Source organism: Cebus imitator, unplaced genomic scaffold (genome assembly GCF_001604975.1).
Source record: "Cebus imitator isolate Cc_AM_T3 unplaced genomic scaffold, Cebus_imitator-1.0 Scaffold10, whole genome shotgun sequence".
Classification (NCBI taxonomy): domain Eukaryota; kingdom Metazoa; phylum Chordata; class Mammalia; order Primates; family Cebidae; genus Cebus; species Cebus imitator.
In genome coordinates, this window is record NW_016107325.1 from 2,870,548 (window position 1) to 2,897,869 (window position 27,322).

General features: G+C 36.9%; 1 protein-coding gene across 14 annotated transcripts in view; it reads left to right on the forward strand.

Moving 5' to 3' along the window:
• PKP4 (plakophilin 4) overlaps positions 1-27,322 on the forward strand; it is a 227,969-nt gene that overhangs the window by 55,711 nt on the left and 144,936 nt on the right. For 12 of the 14 annotated variants that reach the window (XM_017547370.2, XM_017547424.2, XM_017547444.1 and 9 more), the window contains exon 2: positions 14,642-14,778. In XM_017547370.2, coding sequence (XP_017402859.1) covers positions 14,647-14,778 — 132 coding nt within the window. In that variant the 5' untranslated portion in view covers positions 14,642-14,646. Of the gene's footprint in view, positions 1-6,264; positions 6,349-14,641; positions 14,779-14,898; positions 14,996-27,322 lie in introns of those variants that run through there. The other 2 variants (XM_017547388.2, XM_037745366.1) reach the window with 2 other exon arrangements.

Genomic DNA, 27,322 nt, shown 5'->3' on the forward strand with positions numbered 1-27,322 from the left:
ACCACTATTATTTTAATGAGGGCAGGCTTTATTTTAAAACATACAAAATTGGAATAATTGCATAAGTCATTTCTGGATATCATATGGAATACTGAACCCATGTATCTCGGTTCTTGGTTTCGAAATTGCCCTTTAGGTGAAACGGAAATACACTGCTGTGAAAACAATCTTTAAACAGATTATTAGACATAGATGATATCTCAGAATTAAGGCATTGTTTTGGAAAAGGTGGTGTAAGCCCATGAATATTGGAAGAAGAGTGATTAATCAGCATGCTCGTGGCGGTGATGCAGTGCATGAGCATAGCCATTGCACAGCAGTGGTAGAGAGGCGTGGAACGCTTGGCATGTGCAGCATTCTCAGCCAGCTCTGTCAGTGAGAGCAGATTCTGACTGACAAGCTGCGGTGTGCCCATGCAATACGGAACACTTACTCTATCAGCTGTCCTACTGTACACTTATGAATAAGCATGTAGCTGTTTTCATCATGTTCTAGAGTGACTCATAGGTGTATATTTCCATCGTGTTCTAGAGTGACTAACAGACGTAACCAGCCTTTCCATTTGTATAGGTTCGTATTAACTCTTAAATTTTTGGATTGGAATAATCAGCTAGATTATTGTCTGTGGCGAACAACCACCAGTAGTGACAAGACCTACCCAAAGTCACATCACGGAGTTTTGAAGTCACTGCAGTGCTGAGTCTGTCCTCGGTTTTACAGTTCTCAGAACCTGGAGTAATACATAAACCAGAACACAAATTTATTAATTCATAATTATCAAAACGTCCATATTTGCCAAACTCTAGGATCAGGGTGACTGTTGCCATTGTGAACTTAGAATCTTGTCAAAGGGGAAGACATAGTTGAAGAGAGTTCATCTCAGGACCATCTCTGTCCCTGAGAGCGAAGATCTTTCTTGGAATCTCACTTGTTTTTATTTCTCTGGGAAGGGCAGGAATCTAGGTTTTCCTTTTCTGTGTTTTATACTGACTGTCCCCTTCTCCAATTGTGGCAGCAATCTTGTGATAAGTCATAATCATAATCTGATTTTGTCTACGTGTTAGAGTCTGTTCCTTGATGATAGTTTAGAGCTCTTGGGGGGGATACATTTACTGATTCTTAGTTTATTTCCACTCGTTTCCAGTGTTCATTTTATTTTTCTAATTTTCTTCTCCTAAAGCAGCCTTGTTTTCTTTCTCCTGAATTTTTGAGGAGCAGCTCCCTGGTGCATCTGCCTCATAGACAAGGAAGGATGAGGTTTCCTAGGATTAGATTCATAATTGTATCCCCCAGGGATTTGGCACATGAAGGATAGAAGAATAATTTTTTTTCTTTTACAGATGTTGGAGATTTGTTCCTTTTGATGTCTTGAAAGTCTTTTCCTCACAGTTGCTTCCTAGCTCCTCACCAGACCTTCCAGACGTTTCCCCAGTATTCCTAAGTTGACATCATCTAACATTTACTCTCTTGTAACTCCAAGTCACATTACCACCTTCACTGGGAGCAGTGACACCTGATTCAGTTTGACTCTTTGCCTCAGCTTTCACCATCATCTTAGGCAAATTTAAAGGCTGTGTAGATAATCCATGTCTTTTCTTGCCCTTATTGTTCCTTCGTCTTCTCAACCCCAGGGTTTTCTTCCTCTTTTTCTCCCCACCCCACTTCCACCCCAATTTTAGACTGTTGGCATTCTCTGAACGCAGCATGCTGTGGTGTTTTATGCCTCCGTGTCTTTGTGGTAAGTCTCATCTTCCCTGTCGACCTGCTGTCCCGTGGGAAGTTGAGCTCTCCTCACTTCTGTGGTGGTATATTTTATGCATGTTTACTCTTGCATTTATCACACTATTTTTACTCCTTTTGTTCCTGCCAGACAGCTCTTTCAGCATCATAATGGCCACAAAACCTAACACCATCTGGTGTATAAATGTGTTTTCAATGAAAACACAGATATGTTGTCATGCCTTCCCTCAGTTTGTTTCATGCTCCCATTGAACAAACACTTTTGAACACCTACTGTGTTTTAGGCACTTTCTGGATCTGCCGAGAATGCGGTGACAATCCAGATGAAAATAGCCCCTGCCATCACTGAACCAAGAGTGTATGGTTTGAGACGAAGTCTCATTGCAGAAAAGTAAATATGTTATAGTCCAGTCCATTGCATTCTCCATCTGTGATCCACAAAATTCTAGAAACTTTGTAGTGATTGTTACTTTTTCTTGTACTTTCTTCAAAAAGCTGTTTGGAGATGTTAAATGTGAAAATATATTTGGCTCCTTGAAAACAAAAGATAGTGTTAAACACACAGAATCTAAATGGAATAAAGGAGACTGAGAGCTAACCATCATTTCTCTAACCTGCTGAAGACCAGGCAGAAAGAATCTTACCACAACTTAGAATCTGTGGTACTTTTTAAAAACTATCTTTTAAAATCAAGGGAGTTTTTTTCTTTTACTCTAAAGAGCTACTTTAAAAAATTACAAATTAAGCCGAGTGCGGTGGCTCATGCCTGTAATCCCAGCACTTTGGGAGGCTAAGGAAGGTGGATCACCTGAGGTCAGGAGTTCAAGACCAGCCTGGCCAGTTCAAGACCAACATGGTGAAACCCCATCTCTACTAAAAATCAGCCAGGTGTGGTGGCACATGTCTGTAATCCCAGCTACTTGGGAGACTGAGGCAGGAGAATCACTTAAACCCAGGAGGCAGAGGTTGCAGTGAGCTGAGATCACACCATTGCACTCCAGCCTGGGTGACAGAGTGAGACTCCATATCTCAGGAAAAAAAAAAAAATTGCAAATTACTTAATATATCATTGCTTAAATCAGCCTTATTAAGAGACTTTAAATATGTATAAAATCGACATTTCTGATGTTACAATTCAAAACTGTTGACTTTGCCTTTTTTGCCTTTGCTTTTAGTAGAGCACCTTACAAATTAACGTCTGTCCTAAACTAGACATGTTTTGGGCAAATTGTTGTATATCCCAGATGAGGAATTGATCTGTCCAATCAAAGTACCAGAGTATACAGTATATCAGGGTCATTTCCATGAAACAAGCATGAAAAAAAGCTAAAACTTGTACCTGGCCTGGAGTACAGTGGCCTTTTTTTCTGGAAAATTATTTACTCATTTACTTTCGGGCTGAGTTGTAAATAAATTTAAGCCAACTATGGTGAGGTGCACCTGTAGTCCCAGCTACTTGAGAGTCCGACGGCTCAAAAATTATTTGAGCCCAGGAGTTTGAGTCCAGCCTGGGCAACATAGCAACACCCTGTCTCTTGAAAAAAAAAAGAAAATTGGTACCCAGCTTTTCAGCAAACATACTATTTCATATTTTTGTCGGCAGGAATATTTATTGAAAAGAGGTTTAATTTTTCTGTACCGTTTCTTAAAAGTATTAATATTTTTCTTTAATAGACCAACATCATTGTAAAAGCAGAGAAAAGCCAAATTGTGAAGGATGGAACAGTGTCTCTTTCCATCTACATTTGCTCATGAATGATAATGATTATCATATTGTAGGATTTTCCAGAGTATGTTCCTTAGAATGTTAATAGATGATCCTCAAAAAAAAAAAAAAACATGAGGGTTGGCTGGAATGGTGATGCATACCTTACTTTGAGAGGCTGAGCTGGAAGGATTGCTTAAGGCCAGGAGTTCAAGACCAGCTTGGCTAGCATAGTGAGAACCTGTCTGTACAAAAAAAATTAAAAATTAGCTGGGCATGGTAGTGTGTGCTTGTAGTCCTACCTACTAGGGAGGCTGAGGGGGCAGGATTGCTTGACCTAGGAGTTCAAGGCTGTAGTGAGCTGCGATTGTGACACTGGACACCAGCCTGAATGACAGAGTGAGAACCCATCTCTAAAACAAAACAAAACACGTGAGGGTGTCCGGTTAATAAATGTTGTTATGTGGGGTTAGGTGAGATTAAACAGGTTCATTTGTTTCATGGTTTCTTGGAGTCTTTATGGTGCTCCTGCCAGTGCTTCTCGAAGCTGAATATGTATACAAAACACTGGGGATCTGATCTAGATGAAAAGTGTGATTTCTTTGGTCTGGGCGGGCCTGAAATTCTGCATTTCTTACAAGTTCCAAACCACAGCCAGCACAAGTGGCACACAGATTACACTTTAACAAGATTTCTTAGGGATTTTTCAAGAGGAGGCATGCTCTGCTGTATTTACCAGACTTGGTAACCTTAGGAGCCTCATTTTGAGATGCTGGAAGTTGTCCAGGGAACACACTTTGAGAATTTTAAAATTGAATCTTAAAAAATTACAAATGAATTAACATATAATTTAAATAGAAGTCTCATGCAGACCTTCTAGGTTATGATTGGCCAAACAGCCTCATGTAAATCCCAAGATACTGAAAAATCATTTAGCTAGTTCATGTAGAAAGAAAAATCAGTATGGGCTAAAAAGACAACCATTAGGAAACATAGCAAGTGCACTGGATTATATACTTTTATTTTTATTTATTTATTTATTTGTTCTTTTGTTTATTGAGACGGAGTCTCTCTCTGTTGCCCAGACTGGAGTGAAGTGGTGTGGTCTTTGCTCACTGCAACCTCCACCTCCCTGGTTGAAGTGCTCCCTCTGCCTCAGCCTCCTGAGTAGCTGGGATTACAGGTGCCTGCCACCACACCCAGCTAATTTTTTGTATTTTTAGTAGAGATGGGGTTTCACCATGTTGGCTAGGCTGGTCTCAAACTCCTAACCTCGTGATCCGCCCACCTTGGCCTCCCAAAGTACTGGGATTACAGGCGTGAGCCATTGTGCCTGGCCTACTTGCCTTATTTTTTAGTAGACCTTACAAATATTGTTAAGTGTTCAAGTCTTTAAACAATTTTACTTTTTTATTGCCTCTAGTAATTCACATATAAATTGCCATATTTCTGAATCCCCATATGTGTTGTGCTGGTGATTTCATTAGTCTTTAATCTTTGTTAACACCAGCATTTGATATGAAAAACTAATGATGAAAACAAATCTTTTATTTAAACAGATTGAGATTTGATATGGTTTGCCATACCCTAATTACAAATGACATGAAACAGCAGTCTAGGGAGGTTTTTAGAAATCTATTGAACCTAAAGCAAATTTTAAAATAAAAAAGTTGAATAAAATTAATTACTACATTATAGATGGGTTTTTTTCCACCTGGGTCCTTCTGCCCCCACCTAGAATAGTGTCTTCATTTATGCACTCCTGTTGAAACTCTTTTAAGCCCCTGCCATCTGTGTTTCAGCTCCTAGTTCCTCATTTATCTCAAGCTGCATTTTATTGTAGTTTGTTAATTTGTCTTGTGCCTTTTAGATTGTAAGTTGGATGGGAGTTCAGGGTCTTATTTATCTTTGTACTTTCACACCTGGTTTATAGTGTGGTTGGTACATAAGTAGATCAATAATACATTAAAGAAATAATAGTTATAAGATAATTCAGGGTCCGGATGGTAGCACATGCCTATAATCCCAGCACTTTGTGAGGCCCCCGCAGGTGGATAGGTTGAGCCCAGGGGTCTGAGACCAACCTGGGCAACATGGCGAAACCCTGACTCTACAAAAAAAATATGAAAATTAGCTCAGTGGTGTCATGGCCCTGTAGTCCTAGCTTCTCAGGAAGCTGAGCTGAGAGGATTGCTTGAGCCTGAGAGGTCAAGGCTGCAGTGAGCTAAGATCCTACCACTGCACTCTAGCTGGGGTGACAGAGCGAGACCCTGTCTGAAAAAAACAAAAGAAAATAAGATAATTCAGTACATCAAATATTATACTGAAAAAATAAGTTCACATTTTTTTTCTGTATTCCCATCATCTATTTTGTTGGTTATTTGAGGTAGTACTGACTTGCTCAGCATGTAACAAGCTATCCTAAATCTCAGTGGCTCAAACAACAAGTTTCTAAGTTGGCAAGGAGGTTCTTCTGGTCTGATCTAGGCTCACTTAGGTGCCTGCAGTCAGTTGGTGCATAGGTCAGGGCAAGACTAAGATGGCCTGCCTTACATACATATTCTGAGGCCTTGGCTGTGTCCATGGCTTCTTTTAATCCCAAGTTCCTTCACAGCTTAGTGATCTCAGGGTTTCAAAAGAAGCTGTTAGTCCTGTTAAGATTTAGCTTCAGACGTTGCACAAGATCACATCTGCTGCATTCCGTGATCAAAGCAAGTCACATGGCCAGCCCCAGATTCCAGGGGTGGGGCAGTAAATGCTCCCTCCTGAGAGGAGCAACAAAATTGCAGTCACCTGGAGTTACTGCCTACGTACTTCTTCCCCCTGAGATAAATAAGAACACTATAGTCTCCTTTCACTTTCATCAGCTCCTCACTCCTCTCATGTTGATAACTACTTGGAAGGTATGTAGGTTTAATCTTCAATTTTTTGCTAAAAAAAAAAATTGGCATCATTTACACTGTTTCTTGTGTCCTAAACCTTCCTCTGTCATATTTGTTATTTTGTTGCAGAATTTCCTTTTATTCAGCATTATGGGTTGGGTGATTTTGGTTACAGAACTTCCTTTTGTTAAATTGCCTGAGTCCTGGTATGTCCTAAAATACCTTTATTTTGCCTTCATATTTGAATCATAATTTTTGGTCAGTGCTTGGAAGCTATTGCTAAATCTATAATTGAGAAGATGTCTGATGCTAATCTGATTTTATTTCTTTTTTCCTCTATAGTAACATATGTAATTTTTCTTTATCCTTGGAACCTAAAAATTTCAGTGGCTTGGTCCAGATGTAGCTTGTTTCATTCATTTTATTCACTTATTGTCTCATTTTAAGTGGCTTGTTTTCAGCTCTGGGAATTTTCATTTCTTTCTTCTTGTAGTGTTTCTTCTTTTTTCACTTTTCCAAGAACTTGGAGTAAACAGATGTCATTCCTGCATCTAAGCTCTAGTCCCCAAACTGTTCTTTTATCATTTTAAAAATCTCACTCTTTTTTTTGTTTCTGAGATAATTATTTAGGTCACTCTTATGAAATACTCTGTTTCTAAAAATTCATTTTGCTATTCATCTCACAATTAAGATTTCTTTTTTACCCTGAAACTTTTTGTTTAAGGTTTCTGTCTGTTTCTCTTTCCTACATACAGTCTTCAGTTCTAGCACTAAAGATATTAATTCTTCCCATTACAGCTTACTTTCTTCTGTTTGGGGAATTTGGCCCCTTCTAGGTATCAGTGTCTGAGGCCTGCTCTGTTTAATTCTCTTCTTTGCCGCTGACGAAATGCCTGTGCGCCTGCAGGGTAGGGGCTGACCACCTAGCTACACACTCTCTCCCCTTGATTATTCGGACGTTGGCCCCAGGCCTGAGAGTCAGCCTTTGCCTCTTTGTGTTCCAGTTTCCTCTGGTTGCCTTGCCAAAGGTTTATTGCAGATCTTTCTGACATTTTGGCACACTGATGACATGTTTTAAATTTCTAGACTGGCTAATTTTCTTATCTTAAAAATGAGAGAATGCCTTTTCTATTATTTTGTGGAGTTGTAGGTTGACGAAAGGTCAAAATTTGTGCTCATCTTGCCTCTTGGTTTAGTCTCCCCACCTTCAGAGTTTTAATTACATTCTTGCTCTATTGATTACCTCCATCCTGTCTTTGTACACCCTGTGACAATCCAGATACAACTCTGGATTTGTCATGATTTCCATTTCTTCTCCTCCTAGCATCTGTGGTGCTATAAAGCATCCTGAATCCTCACAAAGAAAAAAAAAATGGACCTGTACCACTTTTCATAAAGATTTTCTTTTTTTCCTTCTTCTGTATAAGAAATAAGATATTTTGGGGAATGGTCGAAAATGCTCAAGTTTATCAAGAAGAATTTCCGGTTTTCATTAACCGTTTCGCAGTGTTTTCCTTGCGTTATAGGGGCCAAGTCAATGCTGCATAAGACCAGAGGAGCACCATTCACATAAGACACAGTGTGAGCAGCCACGCAGGGTGCAAATGGTGTTGGTTGACTCTGGTGTTATATGTTAATCATGTGTTTTATTTTCAAAAATTGTTATTGAATGGTATACAGGGCTGAAGGCACGATATTTTGCAACCTAAGCCTCATTATTGAAGTAGATTTTTTCTAGGCATTTATACCTCATAAAATTATATTTAGTCTAGTTTTAAAACCAGAAGTAGTTTAATCCTCTTAAAAGTGGATAATCTTAAGTATTTAAGTTACTACTTTCCTGCTTATCATCACTGAAATATTCTAAATTATTTTATTTCTAAACTGAATCTAATACCATGTCATGTTTATTCCACTATATTATTCTTTTTCCATTTTATGAAAAAACTATAAAAGTACATAAAATATACATACAATTAAAAATATTAAAAGCAAGCACACCCATGTAACTGCCGCCTATGTCAGGCCAGCACTTTAGAAGTTCTTTGTGCGCCCCTCTGAGATCACAGCCCCCTCTCTCCACAGAGATAGCCACTCCTCTGACTTTGGTGGCGGTCATTTTCTTGCTACCTGGTGCATGCATTCTTAATAAGCATAGTTTTATTTTACCTATTTTTTAAGTTTACATAAATGGAATCCCACTGTTTGTGTTCTTTTACACCTTCTTTTATTCATTATTATGGTTGAGAGTCATCCTTGTTTTATAGAGGTTTGGTCTATTCATTTATTTCTATAGGTAAAATGCATTGCACGAATATATTACATTGTATTTATCCATTCTACTGTGAATGGTCACTTGAGTTGTTAGCAACTTATGGCTTTCACAAAGAGTGCTGCCATGAACATATTTCCGTAACTCTCCAGGTGCCCATGTACAAGAGTGTCTCTGCTTAGTCAGGAATGGAATTATAGGACTACAGAATTTATATGTCATCAGCTCTGCTAGGTAATGCCAAAATAGACTCCAAGAAGTGGTTCCCATTTACAGTCTCATCAGCAGCATGGGATGGTTACCACTGTTCCACATCCTCAGCAAAATCTGATATTGTTTTGCCATTCTGGTGTTTGTGTATTGACTACTCGTTGAAATATTAATGTTCCTAATTAATTTTCCTAATTATTAATAAGATTGAGAACTTCTTTATTGGCCATCTAGATTTTCTCCTCTTTGTACAAACCTTTTGCTTCATTTTTTTTACCAGGTTATCTTGCAGTGATATTTTGAGTGTAAAAATAAATTCATAAATCAAAAACACTTTACTATGCATAGATTATTTCTAGAACTACTATGCTGTTTGGCATAGAGCTCCCTTCTAAACAAATTCTTGCCAAGAAATTTGAATTTTTTATGAACTGCCTGATTAGAAGGTTAGTATGCAACTACCTCTAATCCTCCTAAAGAGTTGCAGCTTTTGGTTATGTTTCTATTTCCAGGATATTTTAAAAATATAACTGCAAAAAGTTTATCTGATACCCCTTTTAGAATTCTAGACTCGATTCCACATGCTCCTGAAGATGTTTAACTTTTCAGGCAAATTCTTATTTTCCTAGTACTTCATTATTCTGCAGTATCTGTTCTAGTTTCATTACAAGTAAAGCAAAGAGAAACTTATCTTTGCTATATGATGATACTCTTAGTAATTTTTTCTACTTATTACTGTTAAAATATTTTGTTAATCTAATGCTTATTTGATATACTTGTCTGACATTATTAGTACACTTAAGCTTTGAATCAAATTTAAATATTCACATTTTTAACCTTTATTTTTAAATTTATTCTTAGGCATCATTATTTTGTCATATCAGTTTTGAAATTGTGGTTCTCGTCAACATTTTTCTGAGTGTTTATAATGACAACTATATGTTATACGAAAGGGAAAAATAACTGGAGTCCAACTTACTTTACTAAAAAGACGAAATAAAGTGTACTTGGTATGCTTTCACCAAAAATGTAAGGAGAGTAGAAGGGAATTAAGTAGAGAAAAATCCAGCATTTAATTGATTTTCCATCTCTGGAAAATTTAACACAGATGATTTTGTGGACTATTATCAGCTGTGGTAAAAGAGATTATATATATTGAATAATAGGTTGTACCTATGTATTACATCTATAATATGCCAAGAAAGCCTTCAGTAATCATACTAAAATTTATATGGTCTGCAGCCTTGAGCAGAAAAGTTGCCTGTTACTCACTGATAGTTGAATATAAGATTAAGATACATACATCCACACACATATAATTATACTAACAGTTTCACCTATGAGCCTCTTTGTGTTCAGTAAAGATTATGATGAAAAATACACAACTGTTCATAGTCAACCCCCCTCTTAAAAAGTGTTTTAGGAGCCTCAAAAGAATTCAGTCTAATGGTATGATTTTAAAAGGGAGACCTGGGCAAAGAAAACATTTTTAAGTAAAGCCTGGGATAAAATGAGAACACTGATATGCATACCCATACATGTAAGAGTTGGTTATAAATTCATCTCTGAGCTTTGTATAGCCAAAGAGAAAACCAGCTAATGCTACTGTTTCCAGTATCACCCACCATTCCCTAAGGGAAAGCCCAGGTCCTGGCCTGATACAGAGACAGTGTGATACAGTAGACAACATTTTGAAAACTCCTGAGGAACATTCACATCTGTTCAGAATGTAGAACTTGTTTAATCTTAGTGTTGGTCTCAAGGTTTGGAGTTTCCTGTTTCTGCCACACACACAGTGCAGCATCTCTTCTACACTGTTCCTCCTGCAATCATCATCCAGACTCTGGTTAAAGATCTCTCATCATGGCAATGTGCCACCTTCAGAGGCAATCAGTTCTTAAAATTTTAAGCATTTGACTGTTAGCTCCAAAAGGAAAGGCCTTCATTATTGCTCCAGTCTTTAACTTTGATTCCAAATATAGAGATAGTAATAATATAGGTTAATACACGATTGTTACAAAACCATTAGTTTTTAGTCTGGCTCTTGGGATTATAACCTAAAAAGCCTCCTTCAGAGGCTTATAGGCACCTGCTTGTCAGCATTGGATTTCTCTTCTTCAGGTCAAACTTTCTCTTCTTGTTCTATTAACTGCCCCTCTCATGTCTCCCAGTGAGCTTTGAGCTCATGAAGAACAGGAGCTGTGTCATTCACATCCTCCGTCCCCTTGCCTGGAAATAATGACTGGATCCCTTTAGCACCCAACTCATCATCTCTTGAATGGATACACTGTGTCCATTCCTGTTAATGTGCCATCCTTAACTGGAAGTAGTTATGTCCCAAGGAGCCTGAAGGAGAGTTGTAAGCTCACTTAACCCTTTTTATCATTCCTAACGACATATATCAACACAGCATAAGATCACCTTAAATTTGGGCAGCCTTGTTTCACTTATGGTTCACTCATTTTGCTCTTGAACCTGAAATGCCTACATTTCTTTGCCAATGTGCTGCTGAGCTAACCTAAATACAGGACCTTGTATTTATTCCTGTTATTTTTAATCTCATTAGAGGCAGCTCATTACTGCAGTGTAGCAGTATTTTTTAATATATTTTAATTTTATATTCATCTGGTAAATTCAGCATTCTTCTTAGTCATTGAAGAACTTGTGTATGACTTGTATTGATATCATGGCTAGAACATTTAGTAGGATTGGGTCAAGGCCAGAATTCTAGCATTACATTAGAAACTTCTATAGATTGATGTATTTCATTCATCTGTTTATAGATTGTTGAAGTCAGTGGTTGCCCTTATTCCAGCCCCATTTCTATGTTAATAACAATGTCATGGGGGACCTCTAATATCATACACGCCTACTAGAGTTTAGGTAACACTGCTTTTCCATAGTTACACTGCTGCAGACAGCAACTACACCAGCTTAACATGACTTTTCTTTGGCGCATTTTAGTTCTCACAAATCACCTCTTGGATAAAATCCTTTAAAGAATCTCACCCAAGATCTATGTCTAGCTCTGTAGTTTGTAATGTGAAGAGTCTACCTTCTCTTTTTCCAAAAACAGCCATGGCATTTTCCGCCTTCCAATTTTCTGGCATATCTTCATTCTCTGTAGAACCCTCAAAAATGGTTCAGCAACCTAACTGTAAGATTTCTCAGGTCTCCTCAATGTGATCGCTCAAATCAGGCGAATTCAGTTCACTGAGGGAAGCTTGAGGCCTAATTTCTCACAGTCTCTTTGGGATATAAGTACTCTTTTTTTTTTTTTTGCCAGTGGAATGGAGCAATAATATTACTATGTGACTCCAATCTTAGCTTGATATTTTCCAATTTATTAAATGATCTTGCAGTTATGAAAACTACAAGAAAATGAATAGAAAACCTTCATAGGTTTATAACTTGTCAGCCCAGTGGTATCCCTTGCCTGCTCCATGTTGGTTGTGGCATTTTGACACTGCTCCAGAGATGAGGGGTAGAGAAGTGTCACCCTCAGTAATGACAGGTACCATTGGCTTTGCTCCTCATCCAGTGACTGTTCATCGTTGCCTGTGTTGTGTCCTAACCTTTGAGGAATCAGAATAGATATCATCCATGTCTATGAAAATTTCCTCTCCTCCCAAGTTAGTCAGCATTGTATTAGTTTCTTTTACACAGTTACTAGCTCTCTGACCCTCTTTGCCTTGATCCTGTGTTGCTGTGTCAGCTAGCCGATGAGCCTCCCAATGGTCAGTGACCCTGGGAGAGTGGTCCTCAGAAAATGCTCCTCTAGGTTCATTGGTCCTGGGAAGCAGGGTCAGCAAGATAAATGATGTAAAATTAAGTATGATATCTTCACAGTGACATAATACAATTACAATAGTGTCATTCAACATCTTTTTTAACAGTAAGGCTCCTTCTATATTAATAATTACTTCCCCAGTGACACTTCTGTTTCTCCTTTTCTCAACTTCTCTTTGTTCACTGAATTTTTCCTTCTCTTTTTCTTCTTACACACTGGTTGTTTCGTGATATTATACTCGACATTTAAAATTTTTGGTTCTTGGCATTATTTGTTTCACTGTTGCATAGTAACATTTTTGTTCTTTGCAACCATCTGCTTATTTTAAGGTGTGTAATTTTTCAATGGCTAGAATACTTTTCTATCTTTACTTGCCTTAAATGCTAATCTAGGACCTTTGTGTAGCATTTTTTTTCTTTATAGACCTTTTATCTTCTCTTTAATGAGTACTTGATAGAGAAAGAATTTTATTCAGTTAATAATATTTGTTTTACATCTCAAGCATTCCACATATACTAAAAAATATAGATTGCTGTAAAATTATTACAGTGTATAAAGAACTAGCCATTTTTATTGGCAAGGAAGTGAGGCTTAGCGAGCTAGAAACTTGCCCCAGGGCACTTAGGTTTCGACCCTAGACCCTCTCATCTCATGCCTCAGGATCCTTCTACTCTTCATACTTGAGCAGATCCTGCTTGCAGTTCAAAGTCCATTTAGGTCTTAATGCATCGTGAAAATGAGAATTCGTGAGGCTGGTGTCAGGGGGGAAATGCAATCAGACCCACTGTCCATTTGTGCCTGTTAATATGACAAGAATAAAACAACCACCAGCAGAAACCTGAAACTTAGACCCTCTCCACTAATGTGGAAGCCAGGAGAGTAGGGAAGAAGATGGGAGCTCAGAGGGTATGTACACCTCCCCTTTTACTTATGGATTATTATTTTGGAAACAGAAGACTGACATTGAAATTCGAGGGAATGGGGAAAAGGTCCCAGATCAAACTGTAGAATTGAAGTCTGTGGAAGTTAATTGATTATAAATTGAAAAATAATAGTAGAGTAACTTGCAAGAGAAAACTGAAGAATGTTGAGAAAAATATTTATAGTCTCAAATGTCTCTGTATGAATATACAGAGTGACACATCTAAACAGATAGGGTCTCTCAGGCATCTTAGGACTTGGGGGGATTTGCCTAATGACTGGAATCAGACAGTGAAAATATATTATCTTTCATTCATGTATTATTTATTTAGTGAACATTAATCGAGTACCATTTCATATGCCAGGCACTAGGCTAATGTCATGGTATGATAAAGACTGTATTCAAAAGACAGAGACTGACATGTGCATGAGTTATTAAAATTTGTATAACATTTTATGCAAGCATTGTTTTCCCCTATTTTCCAAAACTGTAGAAAGTCCATGTCAGTTCAGTAAGTCTCTTGGCAAACACACTGCTCTATGTGTTGTCTTAGGAAAGGCACTCTATCTCCTGCCAAGAACCTATTCTTCTGTTATAAGCTATGGGTCTGAAAAGTAGATTTTCTTTTCAACACCACATTCCTAGTCATTGTTATCTTTGAATAATCAGATTCTTCAAAAGAAACCAAGCTAGCTATAAGACTCCACCAACCTTGTTGCTAGTTATTAATATATTATATTTCAATCAAATAAGCAGACTTTTATTTTTAAGCCTTCTTTGGGTTTTAAACTCTTTCTGTCTTTTCTGTTGCAAAAATCTCTTCTGCAGTTGGTAAAACATTCTTCTCATGTCAGTTAACATTTGTAGATCTCTTTGTGTGTGCATATTACTTTGAAAACAGACCCCTATAGCAATGTAGAGTGTTTATTATTTAGTTTCTTGATAAGTTAGTCATATTTACTTATTGATCACCTCTTTAGAAAATTTAGCAATTTAACAAGCTTTTGATCATGGGGTGTAGACTGTAGTCTACTGTAGTTGCTAGGAACCATCTGCAAATCCTCAGTTTCTGCAAGGGAGCCCAGAAGAAAGTATTAACCCTTTGCCTGCTTGATTGCAGGAGGAATGCCAGCTCCTGAGCAGGTGTCATTGGTGGAGGAGGGGCAACCACAGACCCGCCAGGAAGCTGCCTCCGCTGGCCCAGGCATGGAACCCGAGACCACAGCCACCACTATTCTAGCGTCCGTGAAGGAGCAGGTACATACTCTTATTGAAATTGGCAATGAATTATTTCTTTAATGCCTTTAAAAATTAATCTTTAGATGTGTTTTAAATTTGTCTAACGTCCTTGACGCCTTCACGTTTTCTAATTATAAGGTGTTTACATCCCTGAGTACATTGGGATGACTGGCATGTAGAGCCGCTCCAGGTGCCAGTCAGAATCGGAACATGCAGGATACTTGTGCGTCTGCAAGTAAGGACAATCTCGATGGTGATCGGTGTCTCTGTCTCTCCCACATTGCAGAGTGTGTGCATGCACGCAAAGCTGTGTAAAGCATAGTTCTCAATGCTGACTTTTCTATCAGGACTCTGGCAACCTGAGGCCTGTAATAGCATTAGGTATTTTGAACATTTTAACATAGGTAGTATATATAGGGTTGTCTTTGTGATTTTTGGATAAAGGCTATATTTGTGTGTTTGTCTAAATTTAAGTATATTCATTTGTGAGCTAATGTTCTAAAACTTGTCAAACTGTGCCAGTTTGCTTCAATGTCATGTTTGTTGATTTTTTAAGGCATTAATACTCTCTATCCTTCAAATCCAAGTAACCTTCTGTATTAGATCTTATCTGTTGTGCTTAAAGAAATTGGAATTCTGGGATTTTAATTTTTTAAAGTTTGAAAGCTTAATGAGGTAAATGTAAATTTAAAGTTCCAGGGATAGTTTTCTTTTTCCCCCCTGCCTCTTTTCTTTAAAAAACATTATATGTCCCTTGTGAGGATTATTTGGTTGAAATAATTTAAGATAAATTTTTATAAAAAATAGTATGATTAAGCCACTGGATTTTTTTTCTCAGGAGAGATAATGTTGTATTTTCTCTTATATTCTTTTAAAAGTCAGTATCAGTAACTCAAATGACTAATGATGATGAAGATTAAGGAAACATTTAATACCTTATTATTGTACCATTTGCTGTAACTTGGAATGTGGCATGAAAGATTGCTTCATAACTATGACACATGTCTGATGTTAGAACTATTTTCAAGAAAAATTATTTCACAGTTTATTTTAGGAACAAGATATCAAAATATTTTTTATTCCCCAATTAAATTTGAAATTTTTAAACTTTCCACATACTAAGAGTTTGAGAAGGTACAAGATATAGTCAGTACAGTTTTTGTCTTCTACCAATCTATAGAATGTTTAAGCTTCTATCATCTTTAGGGTAGAAAAAAGGACTCTTCGATACCACTTCATAATTATCAGGATTTGACCCATGGAGCTGTAAGATGAGAAGGCTCTGATTTATTTGGGGCTCTTAGTATATACTGTGTTTTGGTGAAACATGGTCAATTTATCAAAATGTTTACAACTGGCTTAAAACTATTAACTGTGTGCAGTAAATATAACATTGAGAACTTTCTGTTTGTACCTTGAGACCACATACCCTACATGTAAGAAAATAAGGAAACTTGTTAAGATTTTGACAGTAGAATTCCTTGATGACCTCAAATGACTTCAAAATTTTATCTTTTGGCAGTAAATAGTGTTCTGAATAAATATTTTGTGGGAGATGGTAAGAAGGGTTCCAGTTTCTCAAGGCACCCAAAAATGTATTTGTCTTACGTATTAAAACAGTTATTACATATAACAATTATTTAGTTAGTAGGATGATATACTCTAGTTTGGTTCTGTTCCTATCCTGAGAAATTTGAGTTTATTAATCTATAAAATTTTATAAATCTGTAAAATTTGCAGTTTTACACATAATTTCTTTTAAAAATTGTAAGTACTTAGCATTTCACTTGTTCAACCCAGGACACCACCACATCTGTGTCTTTTTCCAAGATACTCTCCTGGTTTTAAATAACTCCCCTGCAATTAATTACTATTCACCTTATATGTTTGATTTTAAAATTTACTAGTCAGAGTGTGACACTCTTAGCCCACTGTTACATGCAATTGTAATAAATATTAATCATGTTTTGTATCCAAAAGAGCAATATTCTTAGATGGGATGCATAATTATTATTACTTTTTAGAGATGGGGTCTTGCTTTGTTGCCCAGGATGGAGTACAGTGTCATCTTCTTAGCTCACTGCAGCTTCAAACTCCTGGGCTCAAGCAATCCTCCCACCTCAGCCTTCTGAGTAACTAGGATTACAAGCGTGCATCACTGCACCTGGCTAATTTCTAGTTTTCAATTTTTTTTGTAGAGATGGGGTCTCACTGCGTTGCCCAGGCTGGTTTCGAAATCCAGGCCTCATGCAATTCTCCTGCCTCATTTTCTCTAAACTGTGAGGATTATGGGTGTGACCACTGTACCAGGCCCATTATTATTATTATTATTATTATTATTACTATTATTTTAAAAAAAGGCCTCAGTGCCATGCCATAATGGTATCCACTCTATTGATCTCAAAAGAACAGACCTTGTTTAGTGGTGTGTCTTAGGAATGGTGTTTCCGTAGGTCACAAAAGGAAGGGACCCTGTCACTGCAACTGGGTAGATGGACTAGGTTTCCATTCTGTTTTCTCTGCTGCCCATATGATCTTGAAAATATTAACCTTTCTGTTGTCAGTTTGCTCATTTGTAAGATGGGGATACTAATAGTGAGGACCTTAAATAAACATAGGTAAAATGCTTCCAGTACCTGGCACTTAGTAAGAGCTAACATTACTATCGTCATCACTTATGCATAAGAAGAAAAGGCTCATCTCAGGAGGAGCTAGCGGTTCTATTTCTGAGCATGGCTAAAGATTCAGTGAGCCCTTTTTTTGGATATTGATAGCAGAAAACAAACTTTCTGAATATTGAGCAGTGTTTATGCTGTGACAGTAGTTTACTTATGCAGACATTAAACTTTAAAAACTTCATATTGGTCTCACAAAAACTGTATACATAAATGTACGGTTTTATGTGTGTGTTAAGAGAAAGAGCATATGAAAATATGTTTAATGAACATGCTAATTTATTGCAACCCCAAACATAATGTCAAGGCACTTGGTTAAGGCATTGCAAGGTAGTATATTATAAAATTCACCTGGATTTTGAGAGGAAAAGTCTGGGTTCTTCAGTAAAGTACATCTAAGCCAGTAAAATACCTCACACATACTCCCCCTGGGCAATTCATGGTAAGTAGTAGGAAGGGAAATGGTAAGCAACCAATAGCAGTCTTGTTAACAAACCATTAGTCTGTTAAATATCTGAAATTGGACATGGAGTATCATAAAACAATGAAATCTTTCTTCACTGGGTTATGCTTTCCCTAGAATCCTCCAGTGCCAGAACCTAGCTGTTTCCTGTTCTTCAGCATAATGCTCGAATTTACATTGTCTTTTATGAAGTGATAACCTCTCACAGTGATGTCAGTCATGTAGATGCATACCTGCAAAGGTACAGAAAAATCCTCACTCCTTGACAGACAGAAAGAATCCTTGCAACTTCTGTTCGGACGCTACCTCTTTAATGAAACATACCCAGCCTTAAATCGAACCTGTCTCCTGATCTCTTTCAGCACTTTATACCACTGCCAGGACTCTTAATAGTATGCTTCTTTGGATTATATAGTCAGCTCCCTAAGGATAGAGCCATGTTTTATACATCGTTTTATACCTGTGTTACAGGTTGCCCCTCTTTGAGCGCCTGGGATATATTAGACCTGTAATAAATGATTGTTCGAGCAGGAAATGAATAGATAATACTTACTGTTGATTACTTTGTCGTCAACTTGCAGTTTTGTTAAGATAACAACCTGTAGCCACATTCACAGAAACATTGTCAGCAAGAAAGTCTCATAGCACCTAGAAAACTTGTCACCCAGCTGAACATTCTTCTTAAGACAATTTGAATTGCACTGTATCCATATTGATACAGGATTTAAATCCAATCTCTGTAGTGCAAAATAAAATTTTCTTTCATATTTATGGTCAGATAATAACATAGGTGTCATAACTTTCATCTCACATCTTTCCAATTTAGTTGAAAGTTAAGTTTAGGGAATAAAAGGATATGGTTATCTTGGTGATGTCACACAATATCCACCAGTGTTATGTGTATCAGGTGATATGGGTATCTACCAAAGAAATGTTAAGAATTATGCTTTAAGAGAAATAAAATGTCAATCTGTGGGAATCACAAAGTAATGTGATTCCTGGACATGATTCTGAAATTACAGGAAGTGTCAGTAGAACTTCAGCCACCAGTTGACTGTAATTAGGATCATCCTTTGGCAGGTTCTGCTGTTCAACTCAACTCCTATTTTTTTTTTTTTTTTTGGGACGGAGTTTCGCTCTTGTTACCCAGGCTGGAGTGCAATGGTGCGATCTCGGCTCACCGCAACCTCCACCTCCTGGGTTCAGGCAATTCTCCTGCCTCAGCCTCCTGAGTAGCTGGGATTACAGGCACGTGCCACCATGCCCAGCTAATTTTTTGTATTTTTAGTAGAGACGGGGTTTCACCGTGTTGACCAGGATGGTCTCGATCTCTTGACCTCGTGATCCACCCGCCTTGGCCTCCCAAAGTGCTGGGATTACAGGCTTGAGCCACCGCGCCCGGCCCTCAACTCCTAATAAGAATCCAGGAGTCGATGATGAATACAGATGTAGGAAAGGAGGAATCTCCTAATAGTTTTCAAAACTATCTGACAAACTTGATACTAGTTAGTGCCTAGCTTAATTTCTTACATGTAATAAATAGATAAATACAGCGCTGGGCATGGTGGTTCATGCCTGTAATCCCAGCACTTTGAGAGGTTGATGTGGGCAGATGGCTTGAGCTCAGGAGTTCAAGACCAGCCTAGGCAACATGACAAAACCCCTGTCTCTACAAAAAAATACCAAAAAAATTGGCTGGGTGTGGTGGTGTGCGCCTGTGGTCCCAGCTGCGTGGGAGAGTCGCCTGAGCTTGGGCGGTTAAGGCTGCAGTAAGCCGTGATCGTGCCGCTGCACTTCAGCCTGGGTGACAGAGCGAGAACCTGTCTCCAAAAAAAGAAATACAAATGTGGTACCCTCAAAGGATCCTGCCTCTTCCTGTGAAAACCTTAGGCTAAACTGATTGATTTGTCATTGAAATACACAGCACACCCTTGTATGCAGAGGAATTAAAATTTGATAAGACATTCACTGCTCATCCAGAGCCTTGCTGCTGCCCTCTGCGACTTACTTAGATGTGTCAGAATGCTCACTCACAGGCGCAAGGAAGCAGCAAGCCAAGGGCCATGTGCAGGGTATTATCAGTTGCTAGAATACACTGTAGTTTTATAATGGTTCAGATATGATCCCTTGGTTTTAGAAACACTCTTTAAAAGAGGATAGTATGGCCAATCATCGATAGGATTTGCAAGTATCTTTCACAGTTCTGTGTAGGGTGCAAGTTGATTTCTGGTTTTGTAGAATTGCACTTGTAATATTCATTGGAGTCTTTCATCTTCTGTCATAAAGTTTCTTAAATAATTGAGATCTCTATTTGAACCCGGCCATAATTTTCAGGCTCTCTAACTTTCAGTCTGTTATTCGCCTGGAGTGCATTGGTGATGTGATCTGGACTTACTGCAACCTATGCCTCCTGGGTTCAAGCTATTCTCCTGCCTCAGCCTCTTGAAAGTAGCTGGGATTACAGGTCTCTACCACCACATCCGGTTAATTTTTGTATTTTTAGTAGGGATGGGATTTCTTCGTTGGCCAGGCTGGTCTCAAACTCCTGACCTCAGGTGATCCGCCGGCCTTGGCCTCCCAAAGTGCTGGAATTACAGGCATGAACCACTGTTCCTGTCCCACAAACCACATTATATTTTTGGTTAATGATTTAAGAAGCTTAGAATCTAGATTTAAGGTTGAGGCCAATCCAGATAGCATGAAATGGTAAGCAAAGAATAGGTTTGGTAAAAGATGCTAATTTTATATGTACTCGTCTTACTCTTGTGAGGTCTCAAATTAGACACTGTGTGTGCTTCTGTTGTTATCTTTGATGAGTGAAAATTGCATGTTCCTCATATGTGTGGCTCTTAAAGAGACTACCACTTTCAAGATATTTTCTGGCTTTTGTGAAAATAACCATTCTATCTTCAGTATGTCCATATAACTTAAGTGATATTTAAATATCCAAGAATAAAGTGAGAGCCAGAGATCCTTAATTTTTTGAAGACAAAATAAGGAAATCTGAAGCCCAACTGTGTCCTATTGATGTTACTTCATTTTTACATAGATATCTTAACTTCAGTAATCACACACCCTTCCTGTATGGCAAAATGCCCAGAAGTGAACAAATTCCAGTAAAATTATTTACTTTATTCCTCTGGAAATGAAACAACTCAGCTGTTAGGCACCTGCCTTTGTAACTTCCTTTTGTTTGGCCCCTGTGCTTATTTACAATGAAATAGTCCTCTCTGACACACCTCAGCCTTATGGAGAAGAGGGAATTTTTATTTCAGCTGTAAACAAGTATAGTTTGTCACTTAACTAAAAGTCCTGTGTGATAAGTACGATGCCTGAAACTTCTGATTTTTCCTGGCAACTTAGTTATTTTTCCTGTTGGTAACTAAATTATCCTGGCAGTTGTTGTTACTAGGTAAGCTATAGAGAAGTTTTCAGTGCCTAAACTGCAGCATCTACCCCAAGATAAGATTGGATCTCAGTGGTTTTTGTGTGATCATCAAATTTTACATATTATAGAAACAAGGTTCAAAAGGGGAGAAATGGCAGAGCTCTTGTGACACTGTTTGGCTTGTATTAAAGAATTCTGAACCCTAAAACTTGGCTCTCAGGAGATCAGTCCTCTTAAGTTGCATATGCCATGGTCAAAATTTAACATTTCCCTTCATTTCGTTAAGGATGCAGGATATTTTCCACCTCAAGCGTCCCTGTGGTTAAAGAATATTACAGAGTATGGCCAACAGGTTTATTCAGTATTTGAGTACTACCTACTCCCCCAAAAAGTTGTCCCTCTCAGTGTAAAAAGTTATGCGGCCGAGAGGTAGCTAACAACAAGCATGTGTATTTGGCTACCTGCCTACATTTCCTGGTAATCTGTTAAATGATCAGATGGACCTGCTAGCAAAGCTTCCAGTCTTATATGTTCTTAATTATATATTCAGAATAACTTAGTATTTGTTTTCTTTGATATAATTGGAAGCATCATTTTAGGTTGTATTGACACTGAAGGGTTCATGTGAAAGACTATTAAATTCTATGAACTTAAACAGACTCCATGTGGCTGTTCACACATAACTGGATGACATATGCAAACATGGAAAACATAGTAGTTGCCCAAAATATTTATCAGTTAATGAACAAAAACTAAACATGCTTACAGTGCCTGCATACTTATATTAAGCTTGCTTTTAATTAATTAAAAACTGTTTATTCAAAGCTTACTCTGAGCAAAGCACTTTGTCAAGGAATATTTGGGGGGATAAGCAGACATATAAGGATGATCTATCTAGTTCATATAGTTTCTACTCTCAGAACATTGCAGAGAAAACAAACCACATTTATACTTCAATATGTAGTAATTGATAAGTTATGAATATTCATTAATTGACCCATAAGAGACAAGAATGTGTGTACTTTTGCCCCTTTTGTATTTAAACAGGCTATCAGTATGTATTATTGTCAGTTTCATGTAAATTTGTTAACTTAGGCATTTTTAGGTTTATTTTTTACCACTGAATTACCATTACCTTTTATTTACATTTGAAAGTAATAGAATATTTTTGTTTAATTTTTACCATTGAATTAGCATGGTTTTGTTTACATTTGAAAATAATAGAATATTTTTTCTTTGTTAACACTTAAAGCCAACCCTGACTTTGTATGTTTAAAATTATAATTTCCTTTTCAGTTGAATAATCAAGTTTACAATTTCTTTTCAGAGTTAAATTATGAATATATGGAATAGTTTCCCCCTGTACATGCAAACTTTTTATGCTGTTAAATTTGAAATGAGTGACTGCTGAGTCGGTGAGATTCAATGGATGAAAGAATCATTCAGCATTGAATTCTCTGCTTTACATGGTTGTTTTTCTTTTTAGAATCACTTCTAGAGAGAAAAATATTTGGAAACATATTTTTCCCTTTAGGTATAACCCTAAATTTATTCCATAGCTATTGCAAAACATAGCCTATCCAGTGCCTATCTTCATGTTTAAGGGCTCCCAATTTCTAAATTGCCATTTTTGTTACTTTGCAAAAATGTGTCCATATGGTCTTACTTCATCTGTTTATATTTTATGAATGTATTGTTCCCAAAGTGATCAGATCTGCTTGTACCTCAGCAAAGTAATTTGGGATATGGTTGTTTTATTTCAGGCATTCCTAAGAAAGATCATTTAAAATGTAAAGTTCTTTTCAAGTAGTTCAAAAACAAATCTATGTCTTAGCTTATAGAATCTTGAGTTTTTATGCAGCCAAACCTTAATAATGTAGGAGTTACACAAAGTAGAAATAGCCTACAAGCAAATTGAAATAACACATTATTGAAACTTAAAGACAAATAACATACTATGCAATTATATAATTATATTTCAAATATGAAAATAGCTATTATAAATTAAAAATATACTTAGAATTTCAATCTAGTAGCTCTTGAAAGAAAATTTAATTTTCCTTTAAAAATTATAGTTCAAAGCATTTCAATTATAGACTGTTTAGTATTTTAACTTGTAGTCTTTTTCGTATGAAAATTCCTATAAAGCAACGTGGCATCAGTAACTGTTCATCATGTGTTATCATCTACCCTAATAGGCATATATCTCCTTTACAAATTTTCCTCAAATCATTCTTAGAGCCTAAACCAAGATTAAGATCTTAACCACTGCCTATTGCCTTCTAATAAACTATTTTGGCCGAAATAATAATTCTTACTATTTCATCCATATATATAGTATTTCTGTATTAGAAGTACTCCTTTAGAAATACCTTTCCATCACAAAGTTGACATGAGCCATGATTTCTCTGCTTTTGAAAACATTTCCATAAATTATTTTAAAAATAAGCCCTTATGCCCAACTGAAGAGTCAGTTAACACCTTTTTTCATTCAAAATCTCAGCTGCCTTATATGTTCCCTGGCTTAAGTCTAGGGTGATTGGAAGAGACGATACTTACTGGAGTTTTCCCAGTGTCCCACTTTCTCATTTGTTCCATAAGAAGATAAATAATGTTACTTTTCTATAAAGTAAGCTCTTAAAAACAAGATTTTGATTTTATTTCGGTTAGCAAAGAATAATGAAAAGGCAAATTCTTATTAAACTATTGTGTGAAAAATAATCTTAGTGATTGCTGCTATTGACATTATTCTAAGCTGATTGATTAGAAGATTTGAAGGCCTGTGGGTAAGACTATGAAACATATTTGTATAGTTTTGGGTACTGAACAGAATACTGTTGCACTTCGCTCATTTGATCTGCACTACAGAATTGGGCAAATGTGTTTTATTGATGTGGGGCTATTTTATCTAGTTGAATAATTTTTTAAAAAAAGCAAACTTTTTAACCCTGGATAAAACTTCAATTTCCCACTAAAAACCTATGAAGACATTTGTCAGAGTTGGAGAATGCTCTTCTTTAAAACCAGTAGATCAGAAACGCAAAGGATGGATCATCTATGACAGGTCTCCCATTGTGCGAACAAAGACCCTTCATTGTTTTACTGCTTGCTGCTCTTTGATGCAGCTAAATTGCTGTCTCTGTTCACCTTACTATTACTCCTACTGCCACCACCACTACCATTACTACTGCTGCTGCTGCTGCTACCACAACAGGAAATAAGTGGCAAACTAGAAAAATTGTAATTGTAAGATGTAAGAATCAGTGATGTCTATGGAATAGAAATCCAGTAGGAGACTAACAGCTAATGTTTATTGAGTACTTACTATGTACCAGGCATTGTACTTAATTCTGTAAATGGAAGATCTTCTATGTTCTTTATCACACATTTTGGAGTTAATTCAGTAAAAGTCCTACAGGTTATTTTGGCCACTGAACATCTATCTCAATTTCTTTGTTCCATGCATTTTCCTATCTTTATAGGCTTTATGGGGTAATATATAGTAGTGAACTGTGTAATATCTTTTCAGTAAATATTTTTATCCTTAAGTTAGCCAGAGTGTTTTCTGGTGCTTATAACTAAAAACCCTGATTTTCACAAGTCAGTATTATTATTACCACTATTTACAGATGGGGAAACTAAGCTCAGAAAAGTTGAGTAACTTGCTCAAACTTACATAGTTAATAAATAGGGAATATGAGATTCATATCTGGGCAATCTTATGCCAGATATACATACTAAACAATGAAAAAATCTGCAGTGGAGTCAATAAAGGGAAGAATGCATACAAAGGAAAATTGAACATTCATGGTGACAAGCATGTAAGACCTTATCCTGGAATATAGAAGAAAAGAACAAAAATGTAACAAATTCTAGACATGGAGGTCATAGAAAGTGGATCTATGAAAACATTGTGGGTTTTCTGGAGAAGGATTTTAGAGTAGTTAGAAGAGAAGCAGTACTTAAATATAATTTTAAAACAATTTTTCTGAGCAGAATATAAAACCCTGAGTGTATACATTTAAAGCAGTCATTACATTCCAAGCACCTCCTGTGGAACAAAGACCTGTCTAGGAATTACCTTTATAAAATTTTATATTTACAAAGAGAAGAAAGAAAAAAACTTTACAATTCGTATAAAAGAAGTAGTTTATCTCCAAAGGTAAAATCAGGCTTCAGTGAAACAGTAAATTTCAGAGAAGATTTGAGCAATGTATATAGAGTTTTGAGGGAAAGTGCTTGTAATCCAAGAATTTATACCCAGCTCAATTGTCTTTAATATGCGAAGCATTGAAAAGATATTCTCAGACATTCAAGGATTCATGAAATGTGCTCATTCTTCCCCCCCCACCCCCCAGTTTACTCTTTTTGATATTGAAGGATTTGTTCCTTAATTTAGGGAAGAATTAAATTTAAGACTCAAAAATGAGAAATTCATAGTATACAATTACAAATGGATCTTCTCTTCGTTAAGGTTCCAAACCAGGAATCAAGGCTTATTAGGTGTTGGTCAATTAGAAGTTCTCTGCTTTCCTGCTTCTTATGGTCCATAAGCTATGTTTTATTTCAAATAATTCAGATTAATAGACTTTATGTAATAACTTATGTCATAGGTTGTTGGCATTTTGAATTTGCAAAGACAAACCCTGAGGTTAAAGCTGAAATCAAATTCCTATGCATGTTACATCTTGGACCCATGAGTACTGTTTTAATTATACTTAAAATAACTATATTGATCGTGTGATTTTAGATATGATAAAATATGAACTCAGTTGAAAAAGTCTTGTAAGGCAATTCTCAGATGTGTTTTTGGCTACACAGGCTAAGACTTGTGTTCTAAGCAAGGGAGAAAGTAAACAACAGGGCTTTGGCAGGTAGGTACCTATCAAATGAGTGAATAAATAAATGAACGCAGTCTGTGGAGTAAATCAGTACTGATTTGTCTTACTTACAACTCAATAAGGCAAAACAGTGACCACCTAGTAAAAAGGGAGTATTTGACATCAACTAATAATTGTGAAAAGAAGCATTAATGACTAATATGCATGTGAAATAATGTTTTACCTCACTAGTAACCACAGAAATAGACATTGGCATACTGAGAATATATCTGCTTATCTCACTGGCCACAGCAAAATTAAAGATAAAATTGTGTGGGTGTACTGATGCGGGCAGGGCAACTTCATGTGGTATCAGACCCAGTACAGTTGGCAAAACCATTTTGGAAAGTAATGATCTGTAGTAAAGGTCTTAAAAATGGTTATGGAATGATCCAATTTTGCTATGGAAATACACATTCATGTGTGTGTCCAAACACATATGCACTCACTAATAAAATAAAGATACTCCTAAATGTTGAATACATGTCTTATAAGTTTCCCCCTGTATTTTGCAAATTGCTTATGAAAAGCATGGAGTATTGCATAAAAATTCTAAAGCCACAAAATAAAATGGTAATTTAGGATGAAAGATAACAAAAATGGCATTTCTATTATCACAATAATAATAATAATAAGTTTCCATAGGCCAAGGTTGGCAGAAAGAAAACAAGTTTGTATAGATTGCAAGATATCGAAAACTTGTCAAATGAACTATGGTTGAGAAACTAGATTGCCTTGCTTAGAAGATAAATGGAATATTTAGTATGACCACAATAGCAGTTTTCATATCCAGAAGGGTATCATAGAACACAGGGGTTAAGTGCAGGAACTGCCACCTGCATACCTGCTAAGGTGTGTAACTTTAAGCAGGTTACTTTGAATGGAGCCTCCTCTGTCCTTGTTTGTAAAATGATGGTGATGGTTCCAATTCTGCTAAGAATAAGTGTTCAATTAACATTCTCCAGTTGTTATCCTTGAGATCATATGTCGAATGGTAGTGGAAACAGCATGTTTTAGCCACTGATGAGGGATATGCATCCAGACTGAGGAATACTCATAGATAGAAGGCTCAGGCTGAGACTTGGCCCCACAGTAAGGATTCTAGCCAAAGGGCGAGGCAAAAGTTTGCCCGCATGCCTGACAGCTTTATGTGGTC